Here is a 27762-nt window from a genome sequence, read left to right as displayed (position 1 = left end):
GTCAGAGAGGGAGGTGGATGTTCTAGAAATTCAACGCGACTTTCAAGGGAGAGCGAGCGAGACGCGTTAAAGTGGAAGGGATAATTAAATGACGCTTAGAGATACCGTTAGTCGATACGCGTGCTAGATGACTACCGTGTTGCTGGAAAACGTGAAAAGCCACGCGTCGGATCACATTCTTTTTATTTTCATTTACGAATCTTACGGCTAGATTTACATAAAATATAATTAATCGACACAATTTGCGCATAGTACATTCGCAATGCCAAGAAAAATATATTGCACGTATGCTACATCTTTGACGCTTTCGCGATCCACATTACGCGAGCGTGAGCGACTGCAGGGCCTACAACGAGGGACAATGGGTTCGTAACGCGTTCTTAAGGGTAGCTGGGGGCCAGGGAAAAATGCGTCTCTGACGTGCTAAGCTCTCTTTCTCCTATAAAGGACAGGATGTATTCGTTAAAACGTCCTCGGGAAACGAGAAACGACTCTTCTCTCGGGGACTTCATGAAAGACAATTTCGAGCGTTCACACACATTCTCTTATGCTAAATTAAAAATATATATTTACATATATATTTTACGTATACAGTCAATTCCATTATATTCGTACATATATTTATACTAAAATGTTTATTTGGAAACATCAAATTTATCGTTTAATCGAGATAAATTTCTTCGATAGACATGGAGGGTACGAGTATTTATGGGACTGACTGTATACATACACTCCTGCTGAAACTAACTTTGTGGACAATTCTTGCGAACGTCCGCCCGGTTTGAGACGAATCCCTTCGCTTGTAACAAATATATATATATGTATATGTGTATACTGCAAGGCTGAAGAGAATGTCCCTGTGAATCTTTTTGAAAAGGTAATTTCACTGTTGCATCAAGTTATCAGTAACATTTAACATTGCTACCATAAAAATGTAATTTACGAAGGGAAAGGCTGGTTCACGTCGTCAACGTCGCTTAGGAACATTCTTTACAGCCATTCGCAGTATAAGTCGCGCGCATAGTTTGCCCATAAAATTGAAACGAACTCTCTGGGCGCGACTGGTACCCTTCGTTCAAGAAATTCTTCGCAAATGGGTGCAAAATATTTTAGTCTCATTGAAAACGTCGCCGCTGATTCAAAAACGTCACTGCCAGCGTTTCGTCTGTCGTCAATAAAAAACCACACGCTCTTTATTTTCCACGTGGAGTACAAAGTCGCTTATCCCAAGCAACGGTTCCATCGGCTTCGATAAATGCATCAAGTACACAAGTTCTGGGAACGAACAATAGAAGGTAGTTGGAGATCTTACAATTACAAGAATAGTACAGCCACTCTAGATCAAAGTACACAGGGCATTCTGAAAATATTTGTATGCGTAGATTTTTATCGAGTGGTTAAAAATAACGTGTAAACAAGTGTTTAATCGAATCTAAAGTGACTGAATTGGAAGGGTGAAAGGTCGAAACGCGGGTCTTTCGCGTCTACGACAACCCTTTATCTCAAAGACGATCAACCTACAGGGTACGAGAAAAATATCCTGTCGCTATTCTCACAGACAAACCTACACAGTCTCGATCAGCGTTACTCAAAGTGGATGGCGCCAGCCATAGTGGTACGTACCTTCGCTGAACTATACTGATACTGTCAGTATAGCTTAGCGTGTACCTTCCAAAAAATTTGAAAAGCACAAATCTTCGATCCAGACGCGTTGGATCGTCGATGAAAATCGTGATCATTTTTACATCCTGTACGGCTTCCCTCGAACTTGGAAGCCTCCTCAGCGCGCTCGTCTCCTTAAAAAATATATATATGTACAGCTACCGAGTTATTTACACGTGTACGAATAAGTTAATTGCGTTATAGAAATATGTACGTACTAAGTAACGGTGTCTATGCAAGAATATATCTCTAGGATAGGTTCACAGTTATGTTAATACGTTACAAATATTTGTTTTCATCCGCGAATTTACAGCGAAATATGTGCCCTGTGCGATTCTTTGCGAGCTGGGCGAGAACAATAAATTGCGTCAAACCGTCGACGATTAGGTACTCGTCCGTGGTTTTAAAAAAATACAAGAAATCGGACCGATTTTCATTTTGGCGAGAGCGGGTAAACACCTAGATCAACAGCAGGATCTATTCCTTCGACGAGATTTTACTTAGTTTCAGTTCTCAACAGCGAAACCAACCCCTTCTCCGCGTTAATATCTCTGCGACGCTTAAAGTTGTCAAAGGACAATCTTTTTCGCCGCTCCGCGTTTCACGGAGGCGCTCTTTACTTCAAACATCCAATATTTACTCCTTAGAAAATTCACGAACGAGATATTTGAGGCTTTTACGACCTAGGTTCTTACAGTTGATAACCCTTGCGGTTTCTGGGCGTGGATACATTAGGTGATTATTGAAAGCTTCGAGTAGTATCGACTGTAGACAATTTTTCGCGTAGCCGTAACGAGGAGAGAATCGACAGACACGATCTGCTAAACTTTTGCCAATATATAAGGTGCTGCAAAACTAATCCTTGTTCTCTCGAAGTAGAGCGTTGAATCTAGATTTTAATTAGATCTGATCTAAAAGTAACTTTGCGTTACATCTACTTTTAAAATACATATTTACCGTTTCAATTCAATTGGAGTAACTACTAACTACGTTCTTAAAATTGAGTGTTTATCACTTGTTCTTCTTCATTCATTTGTCACCCGATCGCACGTTTTATTTTCTCAAATTCTCTGTACCTAGTTACGGCTGCGTTCAACGGAATAATAATGAACAATTTGTCTCTGGAGTCACCTTACTAATTCCATAGGAACTTTCGTTATCCAGTCAATCAATCTTCAAAATATCATCTCGTAAGGCAAACGATAATCCATTTTCCTCTCGTCACCAACGAAAACTTTCTATCATTTCGATCGACGGTGATCGACTCGCGAGACTCCAAAGCTCCTGACCTGTTCGCAAAAATCGAGTCTGCATGCAATGCATCGTCGATGGACAATCGTCGCGGAAACCTCGACGAAAGGATCAAAGTTATCTGCGTGTTCCGCAGTTCGCGACCTAACTTACACGGTACTAAATAGAAACGCGTTAAACAGAGCCAGTTTTTGGCAAAGACTTTAGCTTCAACTCGCGACGTTGCTCGTGATACTCCTGGAAACATGGTACGATGCAGAGATTGATCTGGCATTCTGGACAGTGGTATTTCGTTTTCCTGCGGAGTATCCTGTTGTGGGCGTCTATCGTGTTCCAGCAGTGATTGCAGCCTAAGGCGGGACCTGGACGCAACACGGGACAGTGGCCTAGGCGCTGGTCTCCGGTGCTCTCCCTCGTTTCCCTGCTTGTAGTCTACAACAGATTGATCAAAAATTGAATATAAGTGAATGATGAAACGACGCTTTAGTACTTTGGTGTTCTCTTAATCTTAGACAATGATCTCTGCTTACCTGAGGTGACGAGGAGCTGCGTCTGAGCTCTGCCGTTTTCACTCTGAGCTCGGAGGTAGGGACAGGAGCTTCGGTGGTAGCAGGCGCGGATTCCTCCGAGATATCCTCTTCGGTTTTGACGAGGGGCGCTGGATCGACGACGATAGACGGGCTGGTCGTCCTGCCAGGGAATTCTGGGTTTGAGTGTTGCCTGTGGATCCAATAGTTGCCACTGGTCGACTGTTGTTGACTAGACAAGAGCGGGTGAGAGTGTTGCTTTGTCAAATAGGCGGGCTGAGGAACGGTCAACAGGTTCGTAGAAGTGGTCACTGTCAACAAACTTGGCTGGTTCGCCAGTGTTGGCTGTTGCGGGGGTGATGCGATTCGTGACTCTTCCCAACTTCTCGATGTCTGGGGTAGGTTCAGCGTGGGTGTGGCCACGTGTATAGGAGATGGAACAATGTGTGGCGAGGACATCTCGCTGTCTGGCGAAAGATGATTCGGCTCCTTTTTCACCCTGGGCTGACGCATCAGAAGTCTGCACCTTTTGGTGCCCACTATTTGCCTGCATACCGCTGAAAAGAAAAAGCAGAGTTTAACGTGAGTTCTGATTTAGATTTTTACGGGTCTCCTTTGCGAAGGGGGGGAAGATATCGTATTGTTAACTTACTGCGTGGTTAATGTACAGAGAGTGTTCTGTTTATATGCTGACACAGATTCGCATACACCTTACTCGACCTTGTTTCTTCAGCTTGCCTCTGCACGCACCGAATGAAACGCTACTAGTTATGCTAGCGAGGTGTGTCGTTTTTAAATAAAACTTTATTTTCATTGACAAAATTGCTACATAAATAAAAATCTAAAAAGGCGGATATCATACGTGAACCAGGTCCTGCCTCGATCCGGAAATAACTTTAATTATAGCACTTCCTTCACGTTATTTTTTATTAAAGACGTTATACAGAACACTGACACAGTAAACTCGATTCTCCGCATATAAAATTCGTACCCATTAAACTAGTTTCCTCTCGTTCATCCCGACGACTGTTCATCGGGCGAGAAACGTTACGTTTAAGAGTGCATACATTACGATCAACATTTTTCAACATCCTATATTTATCTATTACTTTGTACAGATGCGAATGGAAACACTCCCAATGTACGCGTCTCTTAGTAAATAAAGTCCATTTAGTATTTTCGTATCGTATTGCTCGAAATCAAGAAATCCGAACTGCAAGGGGTTTAATAAAAATTTAAAAAGCTCGCGTGCCTCGAACGTAAACATAACGAATATACAAGAATTCATGAAAAGTTTTTCGTGAAATCTTACAATGCGTGATCATCGAGGATATTTGCAATTTACATTTGAACAAATAAGACTAGGAAGACGATAACAAATTGACAATTTTCGCCAGAAATACATTAAGTACGATGAAAAGGAAAACAATCTCAACGCGTCTATTTTAAATGCAGTTTACATCGAATATGCAACACAGCTAAATAATACTTATTTGCAGAAATTAAAAATTAAGAGTCGGACGAGCATGTAATTAATGTATCAATGATATTTACATCGTTATTAAAATTCAATGCATCTAGTTGAGCGATAAACAAGATACATCACTTTCGATTAACTCTAGCGTCGATAATTATTTATAAACCTCGCGTTTCCACATTTCTCTCGCACTAATTTTGCCTGTCTACCTACGTAAACAAAATGGTGGTATAAATCTCTCGAGACTTTCCAACAGTCGCGAAAAGAAATCAGCAAAGCCATTCTCGTGAGAAACTAAAACTCGAGTTTTTTTTTTAAGATTAATCGTGACTCGTATAGAAAACAAAATCTCAACAATCAAGCAACAGGTTGTATCGCAGAACTGTTTTCTCAATACATGCATTACATTTATTTTTGTTCACAAGTTAGTAATATATCCGTACATACAACAAACCATCGTGTAAATTAGGAAAACAATTACTCTCGTGTATTGCACTGTTACGAAGCACGTTGCTTCTCGATGCATAAATAGAAAAATATATTTGTACAAATTACAAATTAATAGAAAAGATCGCTTTGCTAACTAACTCTTAGGAAACCATAAAAAGAATCTCATACAATTTTAATACTATCGTCTGTAAATGTCCAAAGACAATTCGAAGACATTTTCGTTACGGTGAAAACCGATTTTTCGCGGTTTTCTTATCTAACGAGATTCTGCACGTCTTAATTTCGCGCTATACCCTGTAACCTGTTACATCTATGTTCGTGATGAAGTCGAACATGTGAATATAACTTCAGAAGGCGTTCGACGATTAAAAACAATGAAAAATGTTGATGCAAATGTCCAAAAAAGACAAACATTAATTAAATTTTTTTAATCCGCACAGAATTTGACTCTTCAAGTTTGTATTTTGACGTCTATAAGGACTGTGCAACGTAACTCTTGACTTCTGATCATTTATTCTGACAACTTTAAATTCCGACTTGTATTCTGCCGTTGGATCATATTTTACAATACACCCTGAGCAGCTGAAAGTTTTAAGCGATGCAGAATTATTTGATAAAATTTTGAACGACTGCGCAGCCTGTAAACGATATACTATGTAATCTACGAAAACTATCGTACGCGTTACGAAAAAGCACTCACAAACATAAATCGTTTACTAACGTGACAACAATCAATCGTAATACATCGTAATACATGTATTGACTCTCTTGTTCTCTTATAATTAATCGTTAGTTACGTAGGATGCATTAACTGTGCAAGTAGTACTTCAAAGTACACATGATATAATTCTTCAGACTAATTATTTCGTATCGTTACTTTATTTACTATGTACACAAGTTACGCGGCGTTCGTATTAGCTTTTAGCTAAAAGTTGGTCGAGCAAAATAGTTCTCACTATATAAACGCAAAGAGATATATTGCACCAACTTGAACTTTTACAAGTTGAAATCATCGCAAAGATCGATCAAATGTGTATAGATAGGGCCGATAGAAATCATTTAAGGAAAAAGAAAATGTTCGATATAGTCCACCTATAAATATCTGAAATCTTGTTCTATCACATCGCATGATTCAAACTTTAAACGATAAGTTACAACAGAAGGAACCTCTTTCAGAATTTGTTCTATCTCTTGCCAAAACTTCTAGTCATTACGGGCAACTTACGATACGTCGATGTGCAATTAGAACTCATTGACTTATTTATTTGATTCGTTTTGATTCCTTGTTAGCTAATTATTCGTAAATAAGTATCTAAATTGTGGATAAAGATAAAACCATCTGTCAATGTACAATTTCCACCTTTGATAAAATAAAAAAATAAAAGAGTATGAACTAGTTTTCTTTCGCGTAAAAAAATTGTAAAAAATTGAATTTACCGATCGTCGTTAAGAATGTCTTGCCGACGAGTTCTAAGCATTGGTACGCGACATCTTCGGTTACGCGCGTGTACTCTATTATAAAAAAATCTCTGTAGTATGTACTGATGATCATCTCTTTAATCGAGATCTACGTTATCCCCAGCTTCATATAGGCAGAGCCTCTTGAAGGCCCTCGCGCCATTTTGAAACCTTCAATGTATCTTAAAAGAAAATGTTGAGTAACAAGTAACATTTTTTGCTACAAAGAACAATAATACTCCGTTTCGTCGTAAATCTGTCGAATGCACCGGTATGATTTATAAAACGTTTGAATAATCTCTAATTCAAATAAAATCTCAACACCTGGTGCATTTTGTTTTAATAGTAGACACCTGAATAACGCGCTAAAAAAATAGGCGGCGTTGCATGTTACTTAAATTTAATTGTTTAGCCATAAACAAATTAGGAACATCGGCCTGTCTTTGGTTCTACTAAGCGTACATGCCTCCTCAAGGCGGAAACTTCTAGGTAACCCTTGGCTACGAGTTACAAACAGCGAGGACGAAACGTGGCGATTATTGCTCTTCGTGTAAAAAATATTACTTAATATTGTTCGATCGCGTCATGACTATAAGAGCTTACTTAATTATCTTTCTCGTGTAAATTTGGATCCCGATCTCGGCTGTGCCAGGGTCTGCTTATCGGTATGTACGAACTAGGCAAAAAGATATCTAAAAAACTGTGTTTCGCTGCGTTTCACACTTTACGATCCCTCCCTCCACTTTGTTCTTCTCGTTATCATAGACTATCGCCGACGAATTTTCTATCTCCGTAGAATCTAATACTTCTCAAGCTCGTCTATACAAGTAACGACGGTCGGCGCGTCGTGGCCGGTTCACATCGCGTTGTAATTAACGCCATGCAAATTGATGGGCATCGTGGTGCTGGGCAACGCGTAGTCCGTGTGCCTGCTGTCTATGTAATTACTCAGCATCGTGTGCGGGCTGTGGGTGGTCAACATGGTGTGCGTGCTGTGGGTATTGTGTGCACTGTGCGGAGTGGTGGGTGGTCCCATCGGGGTGGGACTTTGTGAGTTAACGGGCTGAGCAGACGGCGCAGGCGGCGGCGAGGAATTCACTTCTTGCTTGACCCTCGACTTCAGGCTGGGACGGTTGTTCGGATAGCCTCGCTTCTTGTATTCTAGCCAGAGCGTTCGATTGTTCACACCGAACATTCTGGCCGCTTTACAGAACCCGATGCCGCCGTAACGTACGGCGTCCAGCGCTCTGATAAAGTTTTCGTCTGCCTGAGGATTCGTCGAACGTTTCCTTTTAATCGCGGTTTGCGGACTGGCGCAAGGACTCTGGCAGTTACTGGGACACTGCGTCGACGGCGATGGTCCGCTCGATGATGCGTGCTGCAATGTTCCGTGGGAGGAGTTCGGGTAATTCGTCAGGGCGCAACTGGAACCAGTTGTGCTGGTACCAGAGTACTGATCGCTGATGGTCGAGGAAGCTGTTATTTCGGGCGTGGTAAAAGCTGATGACGCTTGGATCGACAGATTCGTTTGACACGAGGACAGAGCGAAACGTGGATATGTGTGCTCCATAATAGTCCATTGCAATCCTGTGGAACAGACCGGTTTATTTTTGGTCAGAGCACAGGAATTAGTTCGACTGGGCTATATGTTTTCATTAAATGCAACGATAATTACTAATTAAATGTGTCGGGTATGCACGAGATGTAATTTGAAATGATATTCCTTTTTCAAACGTTATATGTGACTTGGTGTGGTATAATGAGTGTTTGTGTGATCATTTAAAAACCAAAAGGCAATTTTGTATGCTTGCTTGTAGAACCGAATTATAAAGTGAGAAAAGTAATTATCTAGTTCGAATGAAAGGTAATGCTTTATGCTACTGTGTATGGGAAAGAAAGAAACAATGCTAAGCTATAAGCAGAAAAGAATGGAAAAATATTTGAAAGGTCTGTGGAAGTAAATGGTATATATATGGAAATATTAAGAATAGAATTTGTGGCATGGCACAGATACATTTTAAAGCACATTTGTCATAGATTTAAAGTATTGGAAAAGTGTATGACATTGGTAAATTAAAGGACAGAGCAAGGCACACATACACACTTGACAATGTTAAAAGCCCAATTTTACTGTCCGTTGAAGAACATTATACATTGTGTGCTATGTATCTGTGTACCATGGTGAATTTTATGAATGAAACTAGCCTCGAAAATTTGCACAAATAATTTTCATTTTTCCTCAACTTTCGCTCTATTTTCATGTCAAACGTCTGTTGATTTTCCTTGTGCAATACATTTAAACGCATCTGTGCCAGCATATAATGTGTGTAAGTTCTGTTTATCGACATGCAGTTTTGATACCCACCACGCTCAGTATAGATCGCACTTAACTACCAATTTACCAAGGTATTGGCGTGAAAGATAGACGTCATGCATGTTTAAAATCAAGTTATTGTTGTTTGTGTACAGTAGCAAATAAAGTTTCCAAATTTATTTGGATCGCATTAAATCAGTGTTCGCGGTTTAAGTAGTGTTCTAGCATAAAATTTTATTACGCTTCATCGTTAACAATAATTTAAAAGAACAATATAACAATTTCCAACAGATATATGGAGACCATTTTACGATAATAAAAATGTTATCGATCATTGCTCACAATTTTGCCTGTGCCTCGATATTACATATAATTCATGCAATGTAAAAAGAAAGGCGGTAACTTCAAAAATATGATAATACCAATTCCACATATATACACTGAATATGTTCGAAAATATAAAACGTTCGTTTTAAAATCATTTTGCGATACGTATCGTAAACGCTTCATCGATCTATTTATTATATTTCATTATACAAACCTGTATGAAACTATTTAAAAATAATCTCAGACTAATTGAACTCGTTATTAAAAAAAAGACTTACCTTGATGCGCAGGTGGTTGCGAAGAAACTGAACTCTGCACCACATTGCCACCTGATTGTTGACTCACGTCTTGTATCGAACCGTCGCTCTGCGCTGGTGTTGTAGCCGAACTGTTTTCCATGTTGCTCATCTTAAATGAATATGGCTGCTATAATTTTTATTTTTTATACGTTAAAACAGAAGAGGTCCGACACAACGGAGTTGTCCTTACAATTGATATTTGATCTTCGTCTATGCTCCCCTGAGATTCTGTATTGGTATTCACGGGCCTCCTAAGATTTTCGCCAGTTTCTTGCGACACTATTAATGGTTCTGGTTTTACAATATTGGTAGCAACTAAGGTGATTTCATTGATTTCTTCTGGTTTATCACCAGATCCGGATGTCGAACCTGTAGACGATTTCCTTAATCTTTTTCTACGAAACGACGGCGACAACGGGGACGGACTGGGTGAACAAGATTCACCGCGGTCCCCTCCTCCAGGTTCGCTACTACTGCTCGGCCACTTGGTCAGGGATGCGGTATGCATTTCCGCGAGTCCTTTTATCTTTAAACTCTCTGCAGTCTATACAAACGAACAGGACGCTATTAATTTTATTTCTTTGAATAAAGAAATTTTATAATTTTATACTCATACCTTTATAATTGATGGCAACTGGTCCTGTGATATGTTTACTTCGCCATAGTACATAAAGTCAACCATGATCTTCAGATCAGAGAATTTAACATCCTTTAGTATGACAATCGGATGTTGACATGGATTCACGGTGAACAGTGATTGAAAGTATGTACTGCATGCAGAGAGTACAACTTTATGCGCCTGAAGGTGCCTACCTTCGGCAGCCAATGTTACATCTACTAGAGTCTCATTGTTTAACAAATTTGAGAACACCGAAATGAAATTCGGTTGATGATTGTTCCACCGCAAGCAAAATTGCTGCATCGACATTTTAATGAGTTGCCAAGTTGCTACAGAAAACTGGAACTATACCTGCAAAACAGAGTTAAAATGTAAATGATAATGTATAAAATATGTTCAAAAGTATAGAGCATAGAAAAGAGTTCTGTGTATTTGATTATACAAAGCCTGCAATTTTGTTTTAAATTTAAGAGTAATTTGGAGAGCACTTTTGCACAGAGGGACTGTTTATGAAGAAATGTAAGATGCAGGAATTTATATTTAAATTCATATTTCAATCATATTTAACTTCTTCGTAACATAGCTTCAGTTTTGCTCCATAAAGAAGAACTCCTTTCTGTACTGTATATTTCACATTCTATAAACAAGAGCGAAGCTGAGTGTCTTGTAAAAGAGTAAGATAACAAACTTGACAATGACTCGTGACAAATACGATTGTCGACGCTATCGAACGATCGTGGCAGTGAATGTAAACATTAAACGATCGCCGGAACGTCTTTTCATTCGCAACGTAAAGAAACGTCAAACAATATCTGCAAGGCACCTTACAACTTCTGTTGTTGCTTCGATATTGTCAGAACTTGAACAAAAATCCACTCGTCGATGATTACAACTCTGCTCGAATTCACAAGCTCGGACAAGCTGTCATTTTCGTAAAGCACGCGAACCGCCCGTCGTACCATCGAAATGCGTTACGAAGCCACGTAAAACAATATAAACAATCAAACGTTGCGCGACAATACGGTAACAATCGTTCCAACGCACAATAAATATAGACTCGACTGAGACCAGATCGCGAGAAGAAAAAAAAGACAAGCGAGTAGAATTGCTCACTTTGTACAGATGAGGTCCTCTTGGGGATAAAACACTGTCAATGATGATCCGTCAGTGTTGACAACACTACGCTCTCAAATCCGTCGATACAGTTTTTTTTTATTAGGAAAAACAGAGCTCGCTCGGGGCTGCCATGGATCCGACGAAATTTTCCACAATAGACTGAGCGGTGACGCTTGTGTAATTCACAAATGACGTCATAGGCGAAATATTACGAGGCTAGAATGGCGGGCGGCGAACATCCACCGAAAATCGTGGCGACGTATGTTTTGACGTATCACGGACAAATTCTCGGACAATCGACAAATACAAGATCTTATCAACGTGCGTCCTTAGAAAATCTAACTTGATCAATATAGCGGCCGGTAGTTAGTGACACCTGGCGAGGATCTGTCAACCACGGACGCTACACCATTGCGATGTATTTTTCATTGCGAACTGCACACTCAAGTTTGTTTATTTCTGTCGTTTGAGGGGAAAGATACTAGCGCTTCCTCTAGAAAATTCAAAAAATTGTTGAAATTTTGTAGAAATGTATAAATAATACGAATAACTTAATTACCTTTCCTTTTAGGAATGAAAACATCACCTAAAAGAAACTGCGAGGTAGCAAAAGAGAATTTAATTAAAAGTTTGATAAGTTGTCAGAATTGTTGTCAATGTAATATCTTTGGGCTTTAACATTAGGCTGGGCAAGGAAACTTTCAATTCGTAACGGCAGTTGCCAGCCAGCTAGAAATATATACAAATTTGACCAATAATCGTTTCTATCGATCATTTCTCGTTTAGACGGTTCATATGATACAATTGTGTCAATACAGAATGAAATATATCCAATAAATGATAATGTAACCCTTCAATGGATAGTCCATTGGTCTTGCAAAGTTATCGACAGAGTATTTTTATTTGATAACGATTAAAGTCTTCTACGAGATTAAGAAGGGGTAGCCAATGCTAGTGACTTTCCCCTTAGACGGCAAGAATTTAGAAATTGAGATGTACTTTCAAACTACACCTTTTCTTTTTATAAATTTACACCTTCGTTAAACGTTTGCTGCAATTTTATAAATTGCCATGATTCTTATAGTTAACGTACAATTGAAACAATCCACCATTTATTGAAATTAGTGTTTTACTTCATCACAAAGATTACATCGTATTATACTATGTGGACACGTTCGATAATACAATTGAAAATGTATTTTACGTAACGCGATGGATAACATTGCTATTAATCGATATAAATTAAATAAATAAAGTAGAAATTCGTATCATATAATAAAGAAAAAGATCGCCTTTAATAGCTACCAATAATTGTTGTACGTTAAGTACGTACAATGAGTGAATACTGATCGATTAAAAATGTAGAGATTGCATTTCAAGCGACGACGGAGCTTGTCAATCAGTAGTTTAAGAGATAAACCGTTCCGTTACACACATATATTCGCTATTGCAGAGATTCATACTCCCGTTTACAAGTTCGTATTCGTTGTATAAATTGGACTTACAAAAGACAAGAAAAACGAAACATATAAATACGTAATTATACGTGTACGTACTGAGGTATTGCATGGACCATGGACAATAAATCTGACGATCGTAGAAACGAAGTGTGCGGTAAATTCATACTGGTCTCGAATGTTACTCAACATTCAAGGAACTCAGAAATTTAATATCGTAGAAAAACAAGAATTTCTGTAATTCCCCTAACTGCAAATGGACCCTTGATTTGGGGGGGTTGTACTTATCGCTATGTAACAATGTTAATTTGACTCGTCGAGATTCTCATGTAACAATATCATAAATTTTGTTATAGTGTTATACAGAATGTCTCATAAAACACGGGTAGATGGAGATTCAGCACATAGAAGGAGTTCGTGTAAACATTCATATCATTCGAGGTAACGCGATTACTTCTATCATACACTTGTGTTTATCGTTCAAGATCTCGTACGTATAATCTCGGTGATTTTTTTAAAAGTATTTTTACGATGACACATGAATCACTTTAATTCATTCTCTTAAGAACAATATACAATGACGAGGATACAAATGTTCTTATTATATTTGCGTCACATCCGAAGTTATGCCCACATTTTGTAAAACACACTCTATCGATAAATCTTTTCTCTCGTGAATCTGATTACCCATTAATCTTCGCATCATTTACTTTCATCGCGTGATATTTAACCCACTGTTCCTACAAAGTATTAATTGTTATGAGTCTTGCATCCATTTTTCAATCATCCAAATCACCAAAAAAGGATTACTTAAGTCGTTAATTATGTGTAAATGAATCACAAATATAGACAAATAATATGTACAAATATTGTAGTGCGTTGACATGGCGTATTTCACATCGAACCGGACACCCTTAAAAAAGTCTTAATTCAAACGCGTTCCATTAAAACCTAAATACATTCGCCCCTCGATTTAAGCAGAAAGTACGTTCCATGCCGCATTTTTTCTTACACAGAAAAAAAAAAAAAAACCACGTACATAAAGATGATAAAGATACTAAAATCTGTATAGTACGTTTAGCCGCAACAATCCGAAGCTTAACAAATTTACATTAATCGTGGATAAGCTTATAAGAGATAAGTGGTGAATATGATAATGATTATGAAGTTGATATACTTTCAATACGGTTCGTGAGGTTTATGAATTTATAGGACGTGTGCTATTATGCGTACGTGACTATACACGACAAGACTGAACATATAAAAAGTGTCGCGTAAGTCGAGGGACGCGCGTATTCTCTATTTCAAAAGAAATAGACACACATATGTACACTTTCTCTCTCGCTGTGTAATAATTACAGGAGAACAGAATGCTATAAATAAATGCGCGATTCGACGTGAAAGTCCCTGTGATATAATATAATACTTAAATACTGTGCAAAAGAATTGAACACACATGTCCAAGGAATTTATGGCTAGACAAAATTGAGACTCTGCGAGAAGCAGGACAAATATTAGCCACCAGAGTTCTTCTGTTGCGGTAAAACGAAAAGTTTCGTACGCTATGACCGAAATGTGTTTCAGTTTAATAGGCTTTCGCTGCTAGGCCGTGGTTTAGTGACCAGACTCTGTAAAACTCTTATTTCGTTTCCCGTTAAATTCGGAGGTCCGAACAGAAAGTCCTTACGAGAACTCGGATTGGACAGAAGGTCCTGCATGTTCTCGTTGTTTAGCACCCAGTCATGCAGAGAGGTTTGCGTTAAATTTACTTTCCTAGCTAACGTCCCTGTAATGTGGATATCGTCGATCCAGAAATATGGCTCCTTCTGAGCTTCGCGATACAAAAGGAATACGCTATCGGGAGAGTACAATATGGCCCATCCGGCACAATAAGTGGGATAATGTCTACCAGGATATTCCTGGGGTGATACTCTCCACTTGGAACGATAGGATCTCTTGACGTTACCCATTGGGAGGAGATCGCAAAGAATCAGCCGTCTGGCACCCCAAGGCGATAGATCGCGGTTCAAGAAATCCAACATGGCAGGCATATGAACAAAAACATCATCGTCTAATTTAAGTATATATTTGGCACCTGGAACAAATAGAAAAAGGAAACACGTTAGAAAATCCACGATTTTTTTATTAAATTTTCAGTGGCACCAAAAACACTGGCAATGAACTCGGCACTTGGTAATAATAAAAAAATGTTTCAAGTAAGTATACAATTCGTTTAACCTAATTTCCATGTTACAATCTCTTTTGATATCACGTATCTTTCCAGCAATTATCTAACAGTCCGTTTATGGATTAGCTTCTCTAGAGAATTACTACAATATAGAGGCGTCTATAACATGAATACAAGGTCGAGTAAGTTGTACACAGTTTACGTGGGCTGTTTCTGTCTTTTCCAAGCGCCGAATCCATCATTCAAGTGTTCTAATACCGGGTGTCTTAACGAGACAAGTGACTCCCTTACTTGGACAATGATACGTAGCCCACTTCAACGCCATCACATGCTTGTAAGTCATGTTTCTATAGACATCGTGAAAGTTGCCTTGTACCAAATCTTTGTATCTCCTATTCTCCTCGTCCAGGTTGGCCTGGTGCTCCGCGGATGAGCCAACCAGAAAGTGTAACGCCACGTCCTGGGTCTGCTGGCCCCAGGTCTCCCTGATTATGGCCCTCTTCAGCGTGTTCTCCGGCGCGGAGTGTATCAGCATCAACAGAAACGGTTGCGTTCTGTTGCACGTATCGTGATTGATCGTGAACCTAAAGTCCTTGATGTCGATCAACGTGGACCTGTCATCGGGTGGAAGCTCGTTCATTAAGTACGGCTGGGAGGAGGGTGTCGCGTTTCCAGGATATATGAGCAGATATCCTGGCAACGACGGACCAACGGCGTACGGCGTTGGGGACCTGGATCCGTCGATGTGCAACCAGAATGAAAAACATCCAGTCAGCGCCAGAGCAGCCATGAAAACCAGGGTGCATGGCGATGAACCAGAGGCATGGAGCCGCCGCTTATCCAGCATACTAACGAGCCCTTATCATCATACGCGTTTGAGTTTGTCTGAAACATACGAAACGGTATATCAGATAGTCATATTTTTGTAAAGGAAGGTATTATTTTATTTTATTTTATTATTTCGAGTAATAATAATTTCTAGCACATACTTAATGGTTTTATTTATAAATTTCTAGATTTCACAGCATTTCTGAGGAAATATTGAAGTATCGATAAATTTATTTTCAGTGAATCGATAGTTTATCTCTATATGTCTATTTACACGAGGAATAACGACAAAAATATTTCGCAATGTGTAAGCTCTTTCGAAGCACCTTCGTGCTACGACAGCTTGTTTATGTGTCGTTTAGTGCCGCTAATTATCGTTAACTGACAATAAGTACATTCACATATATAACGTGGAAATTAATAATGTGTGGTTATCTTCGACACAAGTGACTATATTTTACTTGGTCCATATTTTGAACGATCGATAAAACGTGGCTCGCATCAGAAATTAGAAAAATAATATTTTAGCTTGTCATATATATTTCATTACTTTAACTTGTGTACAGGGTGCGACCCAACACGTCCAGGATCCATTTCGGTGATAGATTGGCGATACGAAAACAATGTAAACATGTAAACATATGACCTATTTGACCTTGTTCCAAAGTCGCAACAATATTTGTACACCGATGACGTACAATTACTTACCTTCGCGCAGGAAACAAATCTAAAATATTTCAGACATACTGTCGAATTCCTCGATAAGATTCGCGTACACGTTGTCGAAGTACTTCTACCCGAAGCGTTGAAAAAGCAAAAGATTTCAAGCTGCCACATGTATTAGGAAATCGTTCGAGAACTGTTTATTCGAGTGACATATGTCGATGTACCGGCGTGCGTAAACTAAGTGTGACGTAAATCTAATGCTGATTCTTTCGATAAGCCGTGCTGTCGGCTTTTCAAGGAACTGAAGCGAGATTGGCTTGTTAATCTCCCATTAAAGATACCAACAAGTCACGGAATACTGTGTACGAGCAATTTATAGCATCAATCCTGTAACTCCGAACAAAGGTCAATTGGGACATGTCTGTATAAACTTTTACGATTGTTTTATTCGGCAGGGTAAAGAGATATTTCTTCGATCGATAAAATAAACAAAAAATCTTGAATACAAAGAAGTGGAAAGAATTCGGAAGTGGGTAAAAAGTGAGGAGAATGAATGTATCGACGGCCTGAATAGCTCAATTACCGTGGTCGTAAGTTCAACAGGTCGCTCAAAAGTCAATAAGAGGTTGACCCCACTGTACAGTTTAGGTCTGTTCGATATGGAAGACGGCGTAACCCGTGGGTTAAAAGGGTAGCCGGTGACGTCATTCGCGGTCGAGGACGCGACCTTGAGCGGCAAACTAAATTCGCGCGCACTTGGCCACAGAAGTTACCAGACGAGCGAAGAATCCAGATTCCAACTGCAAACTTCTGTTACCGTTGCAGCGACGTGTCGTTTCACGAGTGTCGAGCGTACACCCATCTCCGTCTCGGTGAAAGTGTTACCGAGCCAGTCGTTTACCAATTTTCTAGGAATGCACCTTGAACTAACGCTGTTCTTGCGTCACCTTAATGCGCACTAATAGAAACGAGAGACGCTCAACCGCTTCACCTAATTGAAGAATCGAGGAGACGAAAATAACGACCAACCGATTGAAAGTGGTTGCCAAGTGCATTGCGACCATATACGATTTAAATGTAAACGTTTGCCTTCGACGGCTTCTGTATATCTATTGACGACGCCCACATTTAAACACGTTCGCTGGCAAGCTGTACAACAGAGGAACGGAATTTAGAAACAGCGGACAGAAAGCTTTCTCTTATTCGGTTAGGTGAAATTTGCTTTTGCAATGGGTCTGTTGTTATTTAAAGAGCATATTTCGATCAGTTGCGTATATTTTGTCTAACTTAGCAATCTATGAATTTTTATATAAGAATTACGTTAACGATGTTCTTTTTTCCTCGGCTAACTTTAGACCACACGGAGGTCACCGATGTCACTGAATTTTGCTTATACTTTCGTTATGCTAAAACTCGAGCAGGTGTTCGCTAGAATAAAAAACACGAAACGAATTTGATCAGAATGGATATCTAATTCATATTTAAAGTTTAATTCAAAATGACGGCAACGGAAATAAATCACAACTTTCTTAATCGACGCACCTAAAATTGAAAAAATAAATTTCGTGAAGCTATATCGATTATGTGTAAGGCTATATCATCGTGGCCTTCCATCGAACGCAGTTTTACATAAGTCTCGCTTGCCAAAGTGCATACATCATCTTCATTTGTTCATTGTTGCCTACTATTGTTTCACGCGTGTCATCAAATATTATTTCGTCGATTCTGTTATTAAAGTGGAAGGAACATATGACCACGCAGTTTCATGCATTCGTTACACGCACAGTAATAAATACAACATTTCATCAAAGTTATCATTTACGGATTAGAAGTTTTTTATTTACATTTGTAGATGTCACACCGTTACGTCCTACGGGACCGCTTTGAACCGCTTTTTACTTGCTATCGAGTACAAGTAACGCAAGGACAGTAAGAAACGTAATTGCCACTTGTCTTCTAGGATAAGATTGTATAAAAAACATTTTTATTTCTGAATTTTTAAAACACTAGTTGTCATCTAACAATATCGTTTCCATCGTGAAATTTGTTATCAAGGCGATCAGGGCAGGGGAAAGGCAATCGCTTATCGCAAAATTCTGTGCGCAGTTAAATAATTTATGAGAATCTGAATATCAATAGCCGAGGCGATTAGGTCAGTTTCGATCGCTACACAATGGCAGAAAGACGATTGTGCTCGAGTCTTGTGCTTTGGGTACCGGCAGGCGTTCATTCGAGACTATCGTCGATCGAAATAACGATTTTCTCACTTCTACCATTTGGGAGTCGTCGGGACCATAAACGAAACACATGTGCTGCCGGAAGAAAACATTTGGGAGCCTATTTTTGGAACCCAAGGCATCCAGACACGACCATGTAAGTAAGTACAGAGAACGTTATAGACTTTGAATGCTCAAGGACAAAAAACAAAAAAAAAATTTCATTTGTTCGTTGCGCGAAACTGAAATTTGTCGACGGAAATTGTAACAATGCAAATGTGATAATATTTTAAGCATTCATAAATGCAGGTGCTATATTGCTTCCTTATGGCAAGTTGAATTACGTTATATGTAGACAATGATAAAGAGCTGATAACATCAAGCTCGATAGCGTATCACTATTTTCTAAGGGTATATCGTGTATAATTTTTATACAGTGTTTCTTGATTGGTTCTTTGTTTTAAGAATTCAGAGAAGTTTGAAAATAAATTATTCTGTTAATTGAGGTAACAAGTAGTAGCTAAAAAATTAAGAAGTTTAATTAAATCTTTCTGCTGCTTTCTATATTTGTTTAGTTACTATAGGAAAATATACTTTATTCAAATTGAAATACTAAATAAATGTAGAGAAATGTAGAGATAAATACTTTTAGGAATAATAATAATCAGCAGATAATCAGAATATGTTTCATTGTTCACAAGAAATGAAATGTTATAGACCAAACAGAGTACTCTACATGTGTTCGTAACAAATTTCAAAGAAACTTGCTAAACCTTCTTACCTCGAACAACTGTACTAAATAATTAACCAGGCACTGTGTACGACCAAGGTTTGGAAGCTTCATTAATTTTACAGTTTCAATGCCACAGACTTCGATTCATCATTCAACTGATCTAAACGTTCTTTTATAATAAAAATGATCGACATAAAAGTTGAAAAACAAAAAAAATGATTGGAGCAGTACATGAATAATTCATGAAACATCTACATTATACATAACAAAAACACCTGTGTGCAAAACTTTTACGTCGTGTCATTTGTTTTCATCGCTTCTGGAATCGTTAATTTCATTGAAAGCAATGTTAAAATGCTACAATAAAGGGGAGATTAGCGAAACTCGGCGAAGAAAACAAAAATCTTGAAATGGGCGGTTCATTGACACGCGAACAGATAAGGCGAAAAAAGGAGAAAAGAAGAAAGAAAGTAATAAGAAGAGGATACTCACAATTTACGTGCGGTGAAAAAGTCCAAAAATTTCTAAGCATCCGCTGCGAAGATGATGATTTTTTGTTCTACACATTCGAGACAGTTGACGTTAAAACCCTGACGCCACCGAAGCGTACTGCGATCACAGAGGGATTTGAAGGTTATGTCAGACCAGCGTATTGTTGACGATCCGCCGCGTCTGACGGCGACATATCACGATTGCCTTCTACGAAACCGTTCTCGTGGGTAGGAGTGTGGGACGAACGTCAACAAAGGAAATCTTCCGCGACGTGTTCAGCAACTTTCTTTCTTTTTTTTCCTGACACCCCTCATCTTTTCCTTTTTATTTGTTTGTTTAATCGAGCGTCTTCACGCGAACAAGACGGGCTCGAACCATGTGTAGAAGAAATTCGATAGGAAGGCGAAGCCATTGGGGAAACCAGCGGCCACGGAATAACGATGCATACAGAAAGTTTTTACAGTGCTATCTTACTCCTATCCGCAGACAAACGATGCGTACTAGTTCAAAGCGGACTATTTAATAATATCGTTATAATCATTACGAGTGTGAAATAACGATCATTAGTGAACTACTTACCTTGATCTTGTGAGAACAAATCACTCTCCAACGATTCATTTGTTTTACTTTTTAAGTAGGAAAATTGAACTATAATACGAAAATGCCACGTTAAAAACGCATGAACCACGTATTGACCGTGCGTAAGAGAACATAAATGTATAAATAATAGTGTAAAAAGTATTACCAAAGGTACGTACCAAATAACCCGCCATGGAGTGTTTGGACGAGTGTGCTTCCTTCTGCTAATGGCGATCGGTTTCAAGTGTAATTTGATCCAGCATAAATTTGATGGACAAATTCTTGTTAAAAATGTTATAGCATTTTAATAGAGTGTTAATAAAATATATGAGAAATAAATTACCTATACTCGTACTTCTAGTTGAACGACCCCTGGAAACAGGCAACTCAACGTACAGGTACGCTGACACGGGTCGTAGCCTTCCTTGCAAAGGCGCGCATCAGTTATTTACTTTTATAAAACCAGGAAAAAAATCGTGCAAGCAGTGTACATATGTTTTCGATCTTCCGTTGGCCATCTACAGATGTAACGAGGATTGTAGTTTATCTATAATTACATAAAACACCATCTTTTATTTTACTACAAACGCGAACTCGCAAAATAAAAATATAATTCACGTGGTGAAAGTAATGTACAATTTTTTTTTTAAGCCTAGAATATTCAAGAAAATGTCTCTCTTGATACATTTCAGAAACTTTGACGTACGACGAGGTCGGAATTATTGTAAACGACGATGAAAGAAGGGAAACGGACGTGTAACACTTTCGTAAACGGCGCCAAGTAGATTTAGTCGCGATTGGTGGCTGCTGGAGGCGCTAACTGGTCGAAGGCATGAATTGCACGGACGCGAGAAACTCGAGCTGTCGGCAACGCTAAAACCCACCTCTCCCAGGGGCGCAAAACGCGCACGCGCCGCAACGTTTATTATCTTCTTTCTGTTCAAGTGCCATTTCATTGCATGCAGTGCAGTCTATAAAACAGAGAATGCGTTCTCAGTGGATCGCGAGTTTCCTATCACTTATCGTCATTCGTAGCGTATAAACATAACAGCACGCGGTCATTAACTTACAAATTGTTTACGTGTCGTCCGGACGGCGCATGGAAACCCGTTAATATCGGCGTCGCGATGCTGGTTACGGTGCTGTGAGACGGGAGAAAAAAAAAAGAAACACACACACACAGAGGATCGAGAGAACCATTGTTAAGCGTCGTTTCACGGGTTTTCGTGGTTGAAATTTTTGAACGATTTGCGTTGGCAAAATGTCATGCAGCTACGCGGACGGTCTCTCGCAGTACGAAAACAAAGGAGTGCTGGGTCTCGAAGAGGTAACGAAAAATAGAGAAGTAGAAGAAGAAGCAATTGTTCTCCCTCGATTGTTTCCCAAACGTTCGTTTGGCGGGAGTCGGGTCTACCGTCGAGCCCCTTTCGACTTTGACCCTCGAGTTTATATTTTTTTTTTCTCTTTTCTCGTTCTGTCATTTTAGAGATACGACAGCGTCGAGGCGTTGCGACTGAAATGCGGCCTTCTCGCCGATTGGATCCAAGCTGCACGGCACGTCGTCGTTCACACCGGCGCCGGCATCAGCACTGCTGCGGGCATTCCGGATTTTCGGTGATTATCATTTGTAATTTTTCTCTCGAATCCCCACCCTACTACTTCTATGTACTTTTCATCCCCTCCCCCGTGCCCCGTTGGCCCACGATTCCGATCTGTTGTGCGCTCGAAAGCGCCACCGGTCAATTCTTTTAAATTAATCAAGCGGGAACGGATTGCCGCGAAGAAACAGACCGAAATTCCATTTTGGTCAGCGCGTCCACCATTGTTGTGCGCAACAGCGGTGACGATGATGGGTCCTGAAATGATAATGAATCGATGTTGCTAGGATTCGATGATACCCCTTCGTAAATATACAGCTATGCAAATATTATAAGATCGAGAAATAACTAAAATTATGCCTGATCATTAGTCAGAATAAATTAGTCAGAAATGTTTTTTCAAAAGAAATTGCGATTGACAAATAATTTTTGAGAAGGTTTCGTTAGTCACTATTATACATATATTAATTATTAGCTATGATTACCGAGTAATCCTTAGTCACTAGTCATGTCAAGCCTTTAAGAAATATATTATGATACAAATTTGTTTTTAGATGTATGCAAATATTGAGTACAACAATCCCTGCCCTTTGTAACTGTTGAGCAGTGTCTACTTGTAGTGTTACTTACTACACAATTGATATCCATATATTTTTTTAAATAAAATATCTTGATTCAACATTCAGACTTACCTTTTGGAATATTGTACAAATTTTTGGGGTGTGCTCTTTTAAGTTCTCTTCAAGCTGTTAAAGAACGCACTTCTATGTTACATACTTACCTTTGCAGTCTATCATTCTCCAACCAACTTTTAACTACTTCTGATAAAGCAGAATAAAAATATGATTTTCTTTCTTCAAATAAATCCAATACAATTTTTCATTTGGAATGCATTGTATTCGATTAATTAGAGGCACAAATGGAGTATGGACGTTGGAGCAGAAGGGTTTGAAAGCTACAATGAATATTTCTTTCGACGAAGCGATACCTACAAAGACACACATGGCATTGAAGAAATTGGTGGATGCTAGTGAGTACGATTGCAACAGTGAGAAACAGCCACATGTCAAGAAGAACAATTTTAAACTAATTTCGATAAACTCTTTTAGAAAAAATCAAATTCATTATAAGTCAGAACATCGATGGCTTGCACCTTCGATCAGGAGTGCAGAGACAACACCTGGCTGAGTTGCATGGAAATATGTTTACAGAACAATGTGATAAATGCGGCAGGTTGGTATACCTTGAAGAAAATTGTGGAAAAGGAAAGCTATGTAATTAATTAAATTAATTAATAATTGTATTTTATTTCAGACAATTTATTCGGAATTTTGCAACTAAAAGCGTGGGCAAGAAATCGCTTGACACCGTGTGTAGATCTGAACAGATAGGTGGTCGTCCATGCCGTGGTCGCATGCACGACACCATCCTTGATTGGGAACACAACTTGCCAGACAGTGATCTCACATTGTCCGATTTGCATTCTAGGTAACTCAAAGGATACTTGTACAGTAATAAAGATGTTCGTGTACTTTTAAGAGCAATTATGTTTCCTATTATGGCACACAAAAGATGGAACTCTTGAGGCATTGTTCAAGGTTTCACGAACCGAAATTTCATACAAATTTATTTAAAAATGATCACACTCTGTAAATGTGATCTTAATGTATCTTACTAAAAAATTGGTGTTTTTTTGCGAACAGATAAAAAGAAGAGTGCCTAACGTGCGTTTCATGGTTGTTGAAGTACATGTTAGACGTTTAAAAATTTTGATGCTCGGTACCCGCGCGAGTATCCAAAAAAAAAGTATTTTGGAAAAGTCCCCTTGATCAAAAAATCCCATATCGATATCTCAGGTTTCAGTTGACAATTATATTTCATTTACATGATATTTCGTCGACTGTTGGTTCAGAAATTGTATGAGTAAACGCATTTACAGTGTCGCGGACTTGAGCATATGCCTTGGAACGACGCTGCAAATTATACCCAGCGGAAATTTGCCTCTGTATACCAAAAAGTATGGAGGTCGACTCGTTATATGCAATCTACAGCCTACAAAACATGTAAGATCACTTATTCATCCTTTAATTAATTAACAAAGCTATAACACATGTAATGCAGTGAGTGATACGTTAACACTTTGAGATTAAGATGAGCTAAAGTACAAGCAATGTTGTGATTCCAGGACAAAAAGGCGGACTTGATAATCAACGGCAACGTTGACGAGATAATAATCAGCGTGATGAAAAAGCTGGGGCTAGAGATCCCCGAGTACGAGAGCACGATGGATCCTACACGCAACTCCGACACAACGTCTAAAGAGATGGACTGGACAATACCTACCAGCAGAATAAAAGAAATGAACGTGTTATACAAGAAAGTATGCAAACCGATGAAAAGGAAACGGCAAACCTTCATGTACGAGAGAACGGATTCGCGAACGGAGACGAAACGAGAACCGAAATCGAAGAAGCAGGCGTTCATGATCAAGGAGGAAATAAAAGCCGAGGATGTAAAGGCAGAAGATGTAAAAAGGAATGACGTAAACACGGAGGACCCGTCGAACGCGGCTGACATAGTACGCAACAACGAGGTAAGTAGTAACGCGGTTAAAATCGAAGGGGACGTCAATGACCAAGTGCAACAACCGTTCGACTTCTCTACGGACAACTTGACACAACCGAATGCCAGTTTAGAAGTGAACGACAGACTGTAGCATGATGATTTTGGCGTATTGTGATCGCCAACGACCTAATTAATCCTATTACTCTCAGTCTACGTTAAATTTATTTATGAGTGCATATAGGATGGATGTTATCTGTATGTGAAAAGAATGCCTAAAAGTGCTATCGATTTGTTTATATGAAAACGACACAAAAAAAAAAAAATGATACAAAAAGATGAGGAGATTAAGAGAATCGTATAAGATAAGTTTATCGAATGGCAAACCGCTTTTAACGTCTGAAATCACAGAACGCTGCAATACGTGTAAATATATGTAGTAGTAATTTTGTGATCGCTTCCATGTTCTGTCCGCTTTCTTCTTACACGAAGCGTGCGTGCGTGCGCGGCCGTAGCTTTTAATAGGGTCCCCCATTGCACGGGTACACGTGGTTTCAAAGTTGCGCGCAATAAAACACGTGATACTGTTTTCACGTGTTGATACTATGGCTGGGGCTACTTGTTGAATTTTTCTGCATTTGAATAGCGGATTCGTCGAGTCCACCCCTCTTTTTCATTTCATTTTCATTTATGCTACTTTACAAATAATATTCTGTACATTTCCATTTCGATAAAGAGGAAGTAATGCATTTACATTTTTCGGCTGTAAACAGTTTATTTTTATAAGAGATATTTAAAAGATATTTCGTTGATTTTGCTATCGAAACTCAACCTCGCTTAATTTCCACCATTTTGGGGGGAGCCGTTGCGTTTGATCGTTGGAATAGTAATATTCGACAATAGCGAATGGTAATAATAGAAATTGAAAAAAAAAAAATCTGTGATGTCGTTTACATGTGAATTTCGTTTGCCCGTGTACCCGTGTATTTTAAAACACGTACAAGAAGAGTCTCGATGAATACTTCCGGGCTGTGCATATACATATGTATGCATGCACATCAGAGATGAGCAAAATTCATGTCCAGGTAACGAAGGTAAGTTTCGAATAATAGATTAAAGATAAATAATCTTTAATCGATTATTTGGTTTAATCAAAATTATAATTAAATTATGTTTCACAATTGAACGAATAACTACGAAGCTATATACAGCTGTATGCAGAGATTTTATTTGGCATCTGTTATTCGAATAATACTTTGCTCAACTCTGAGGCGCGCCATAGCTTTTCTCCAGTATCGTACATTAACGTTACGTACTTAATGATGATTTATTTAGGATCGTTTGTATCCCGTTAACAGAGATTTTGTAGCGACGACGTGTCCATTTAATTGATATATGAATATATATATATATATAGATATATATACACATTGTTCGTGTTTTCTCAGCGGTTTTCGTCGTTTCTCAAAGTTTTCGAACTGGTGACCAGTAAATCTGGTAACCGTTTGTAATTCGAGAAACGATTAAGGAAAATATATGACGATGTTTTAACGCGCTCGGAGTAGCGAGTACGCATTGCTACTTCGAACGTTTAAGATTGTGAGAGAATCTTTTTAATAGAAAGCTCTGTACGAGCCTCGATGTTGTTTGGTCATTTAATAGTTGAGTGTCTTTCTCGTTGAACGCACACGTTTATATAACCCGTAACAAGCGAAACATTTTAACAGGCAGATTCCGTTGAAACGAAACAACGGGCGCGAGGTTTTATCCCTTGACAATATATGTCTCACCGAGCGACTTGGAAAGTGGAAGTGCAAAGATTTAAGAATAATAATAATAATAATATTAATAATAATAATGAAAAAAAAAATTATAAGTGTAAGCGAGTCTTTCTTATATCGGCATTCGACGCTACTCTGTCGATAGAGTTTTAAAGTAGTGCGCAAATTAGTGAAATGTGTAATATTTATGTGTACATAGCGACGCACGCTTGGTTGCTCTTAATAATTTATTATCTTAATTGACATTATTTACTGGACGTTATTATTAGTGAAATATTATAGTATTTGACGGGTAATAAAATTGTGGAAATGGGCTTCTCGTGTTCTAATTATTCCCTGTCCCCTTGTTTCATCCTTCGACTTATAAATAATGGTATTTCGATGTGTGAAAAGATAATAAATATTAAAAATACACACGTATACATGTTTTAGGCTATTGCACCGTCCATATACTATACCATATGTGTGTAGAATGGCTTTTTCTTTGAAAATTAAAGTTTCAGTTGTTTAAAACCGATTAATTAATAAAAACATTAATGTTTTATATTTTTTCGATATAAAATAGCCAAAATCAGACCAACCGATCGACTCGCCATCTAGCGGCCAACACCCCGAAGCTCAATTGGGTGAGTGCGAGAGAGAACACATCAATGTGCGACAAGGATAGATATATGCGCGTGAATGCGAGAGAGAACGCACTAAATGTGCGACAAGGACAGATCTATGCGCGTAAGTGCGAGAGAGAACACATCAATGTGCGACAAGGATAGCGACTATACAACAGCCATTTTGTCGCCACGCTGAACGTTAACATATATTATTATTAATTTATACTACTTAATAACAATTCAGATCGTATAAAAAATGGTCCACGAATGTTGCTGCTGATCCAGACTTTATTTATGGTGTGTCAAAATGCATAAAATCTTTGCAGAAAGTTTAGAAACAATTAATTAATGCGAGGACTAGCGATGCCATGCATGTGACCACCTTGCAATAATGACTGATAATTACTTAAAAGTAATTGAAATTGTACTAAAAATAGTCCTTGAATGAAGATATTGATCTATAATTGACACCATGATTACAAAGGTTCACAAATGATCCAGGGAAAATTAAGAAATTAATGATAATGTCTATTAACATTCGGCGGCGTGATGTC

At 38.7% G+C, this 27762-nt stretch overlaps 3 protein-coding genes across 11 annotated transcripts; 1 reads left to right on the top strand and 2 right to left on the bottom strand.

Moving 5' to 3' along the window:
* Window positions 1-166: 166 nt before the first annotated feature.
* On the bottom strand, window positions 167-11854 carry LOC128881615 (longitudinals lacking protein, isoforms H/M/V). Of its 4 annotated transcripts, XM_054132852.1 has the most exons (7): window positions 11498-11854; window positions 10382-10735; window positions 9956-10309; window positions 9745-9874; window positions 3444-3997; window positions 3067-3345; window positions 167-2951 (listed from the first exon to the last, which is right to left on the bottom strand). In XM_054132852.1, the coding sequence occupies exons 2-6, from the start codon at window positions 10691-10693 to the stop codon at window positions 3088-3090; spliced, it is 1608 nt and encodes a 535-aa protein (XP_053988827.1). In that variant the 5' UTR covers window positions 10694-10735; window positions 11498-11854; the 3' UTR covers window positions 167-2951; window positions 3067-3087. The 4 variants fall into 4 exon arrangements, with proteins under 4 accessions (XP_053988827.1, XP_053988825.1, XP_053988826.1 ...); XM_054132850.1 differs by having other exon boundaries at window positions 167-3345; window positions 11498-11851; XM_054132851.1 differs by lacking the exon at window positions 11498-11854 and adding an exon at window positions 11208-11487 and having other exon boundaries at window positions 167-3345.
* A 1626-nt stretch (window positions 11855-13480) lies between these two features.
* Window positions 13481-21305, bottom strand: LOC128881618 (beta-1,3-galactosyltransferase 5-like). Of its 4 annotated transcripts, XM_054132858.1 has the most exons (5): window positions 21003-21185; window positions 20839-20883; window positions 20081-20728; window positions 15437-16030; window positions 13481-15052 (listed from the first exon to the last, which is right to left on the bottom strand). In XM_054132858.1, the coding sequence occupies exons 4-5, from the start codon at window positions 15990-15992 to the stop codon at window positions 14538-14540; spliced, it is 1071 nt and encodes a 356-aa protein (XP_053988833.1). In that variant the 5' UTR covers window positions 15993-16030; window positions 20081-20728; window positions 20839-20883; window positions 21003-21185; the 3' UTR covers window positions 13481-14537. The 4 variants fall into 4 exon arrangements, with proteins under 4 accessions (XP_053988833.1, XP_053988834.1, XP_053988832.1 ...); XM_054132859.1 differs by adding an exon at window positions 17223-18067 and having other exon boundaries at window positions 20081-21186; XM_054132857.1 differs by having other exon boundaries at window positions 20081-21305.
* On the top strand, window positions 18111-26914 carry LOC128881616 (NAD-dependent protein deacetylase Sirt6). 3 transcript variants are annotated; one of them, XM_054132855.1, is made up of 7 exons: window positions 18111-19012; window positions 22146-22273; window positions 23169-23287; window positions 23367-23490; window positions 23572-23745; window positions 24197-24320; window positions 24443-26914. In XM_054132855.1, exons 1-7 carry the CDS (start codon window positions 18947-18949, stop codon window positions 24971-24973), a joined length of 1266 nt encoding a protein of 421 aa, XP_053988830.1. In that variant the 5' UTR covers window positions 18111-18946; the 3' UTR covers window positions 24974-26914. The 3 variants fall into 3 exon arrangements, with proteins under 3 accessions (XP_053988830.1, XP_053988831.1, XP_053988829.1); XM_054132856.1 differs by having other exon boundaries at window positions 18118-19016; XM_054132854.1 differs by lacking the exon at window positions 18111-19012 and adding an exon at window positions 21361-21986.
* The last annotated feature ends 848 nt before the right edge of the window (window positions 26915-27762 follow it).

Source organism: Hylaeus volcanicus, chromosome 8, assembly GCF_026283585.1.
Source record: "Hylaeus volcanicus isolate JK05 chromosome 8, UHH_iyHylVolc1.0_haploid, whole genome shotgun sequence".
Lineage (NCBI taxonomy): Eukaryota > Metazoa > Arthropoda > Insecta > Hymenoptera > Colletidae > Hylaeus > Hylaeus volcanicus.
This window is presented reverse-complemented; position numbering and strand designations above follow the sequence as displayed.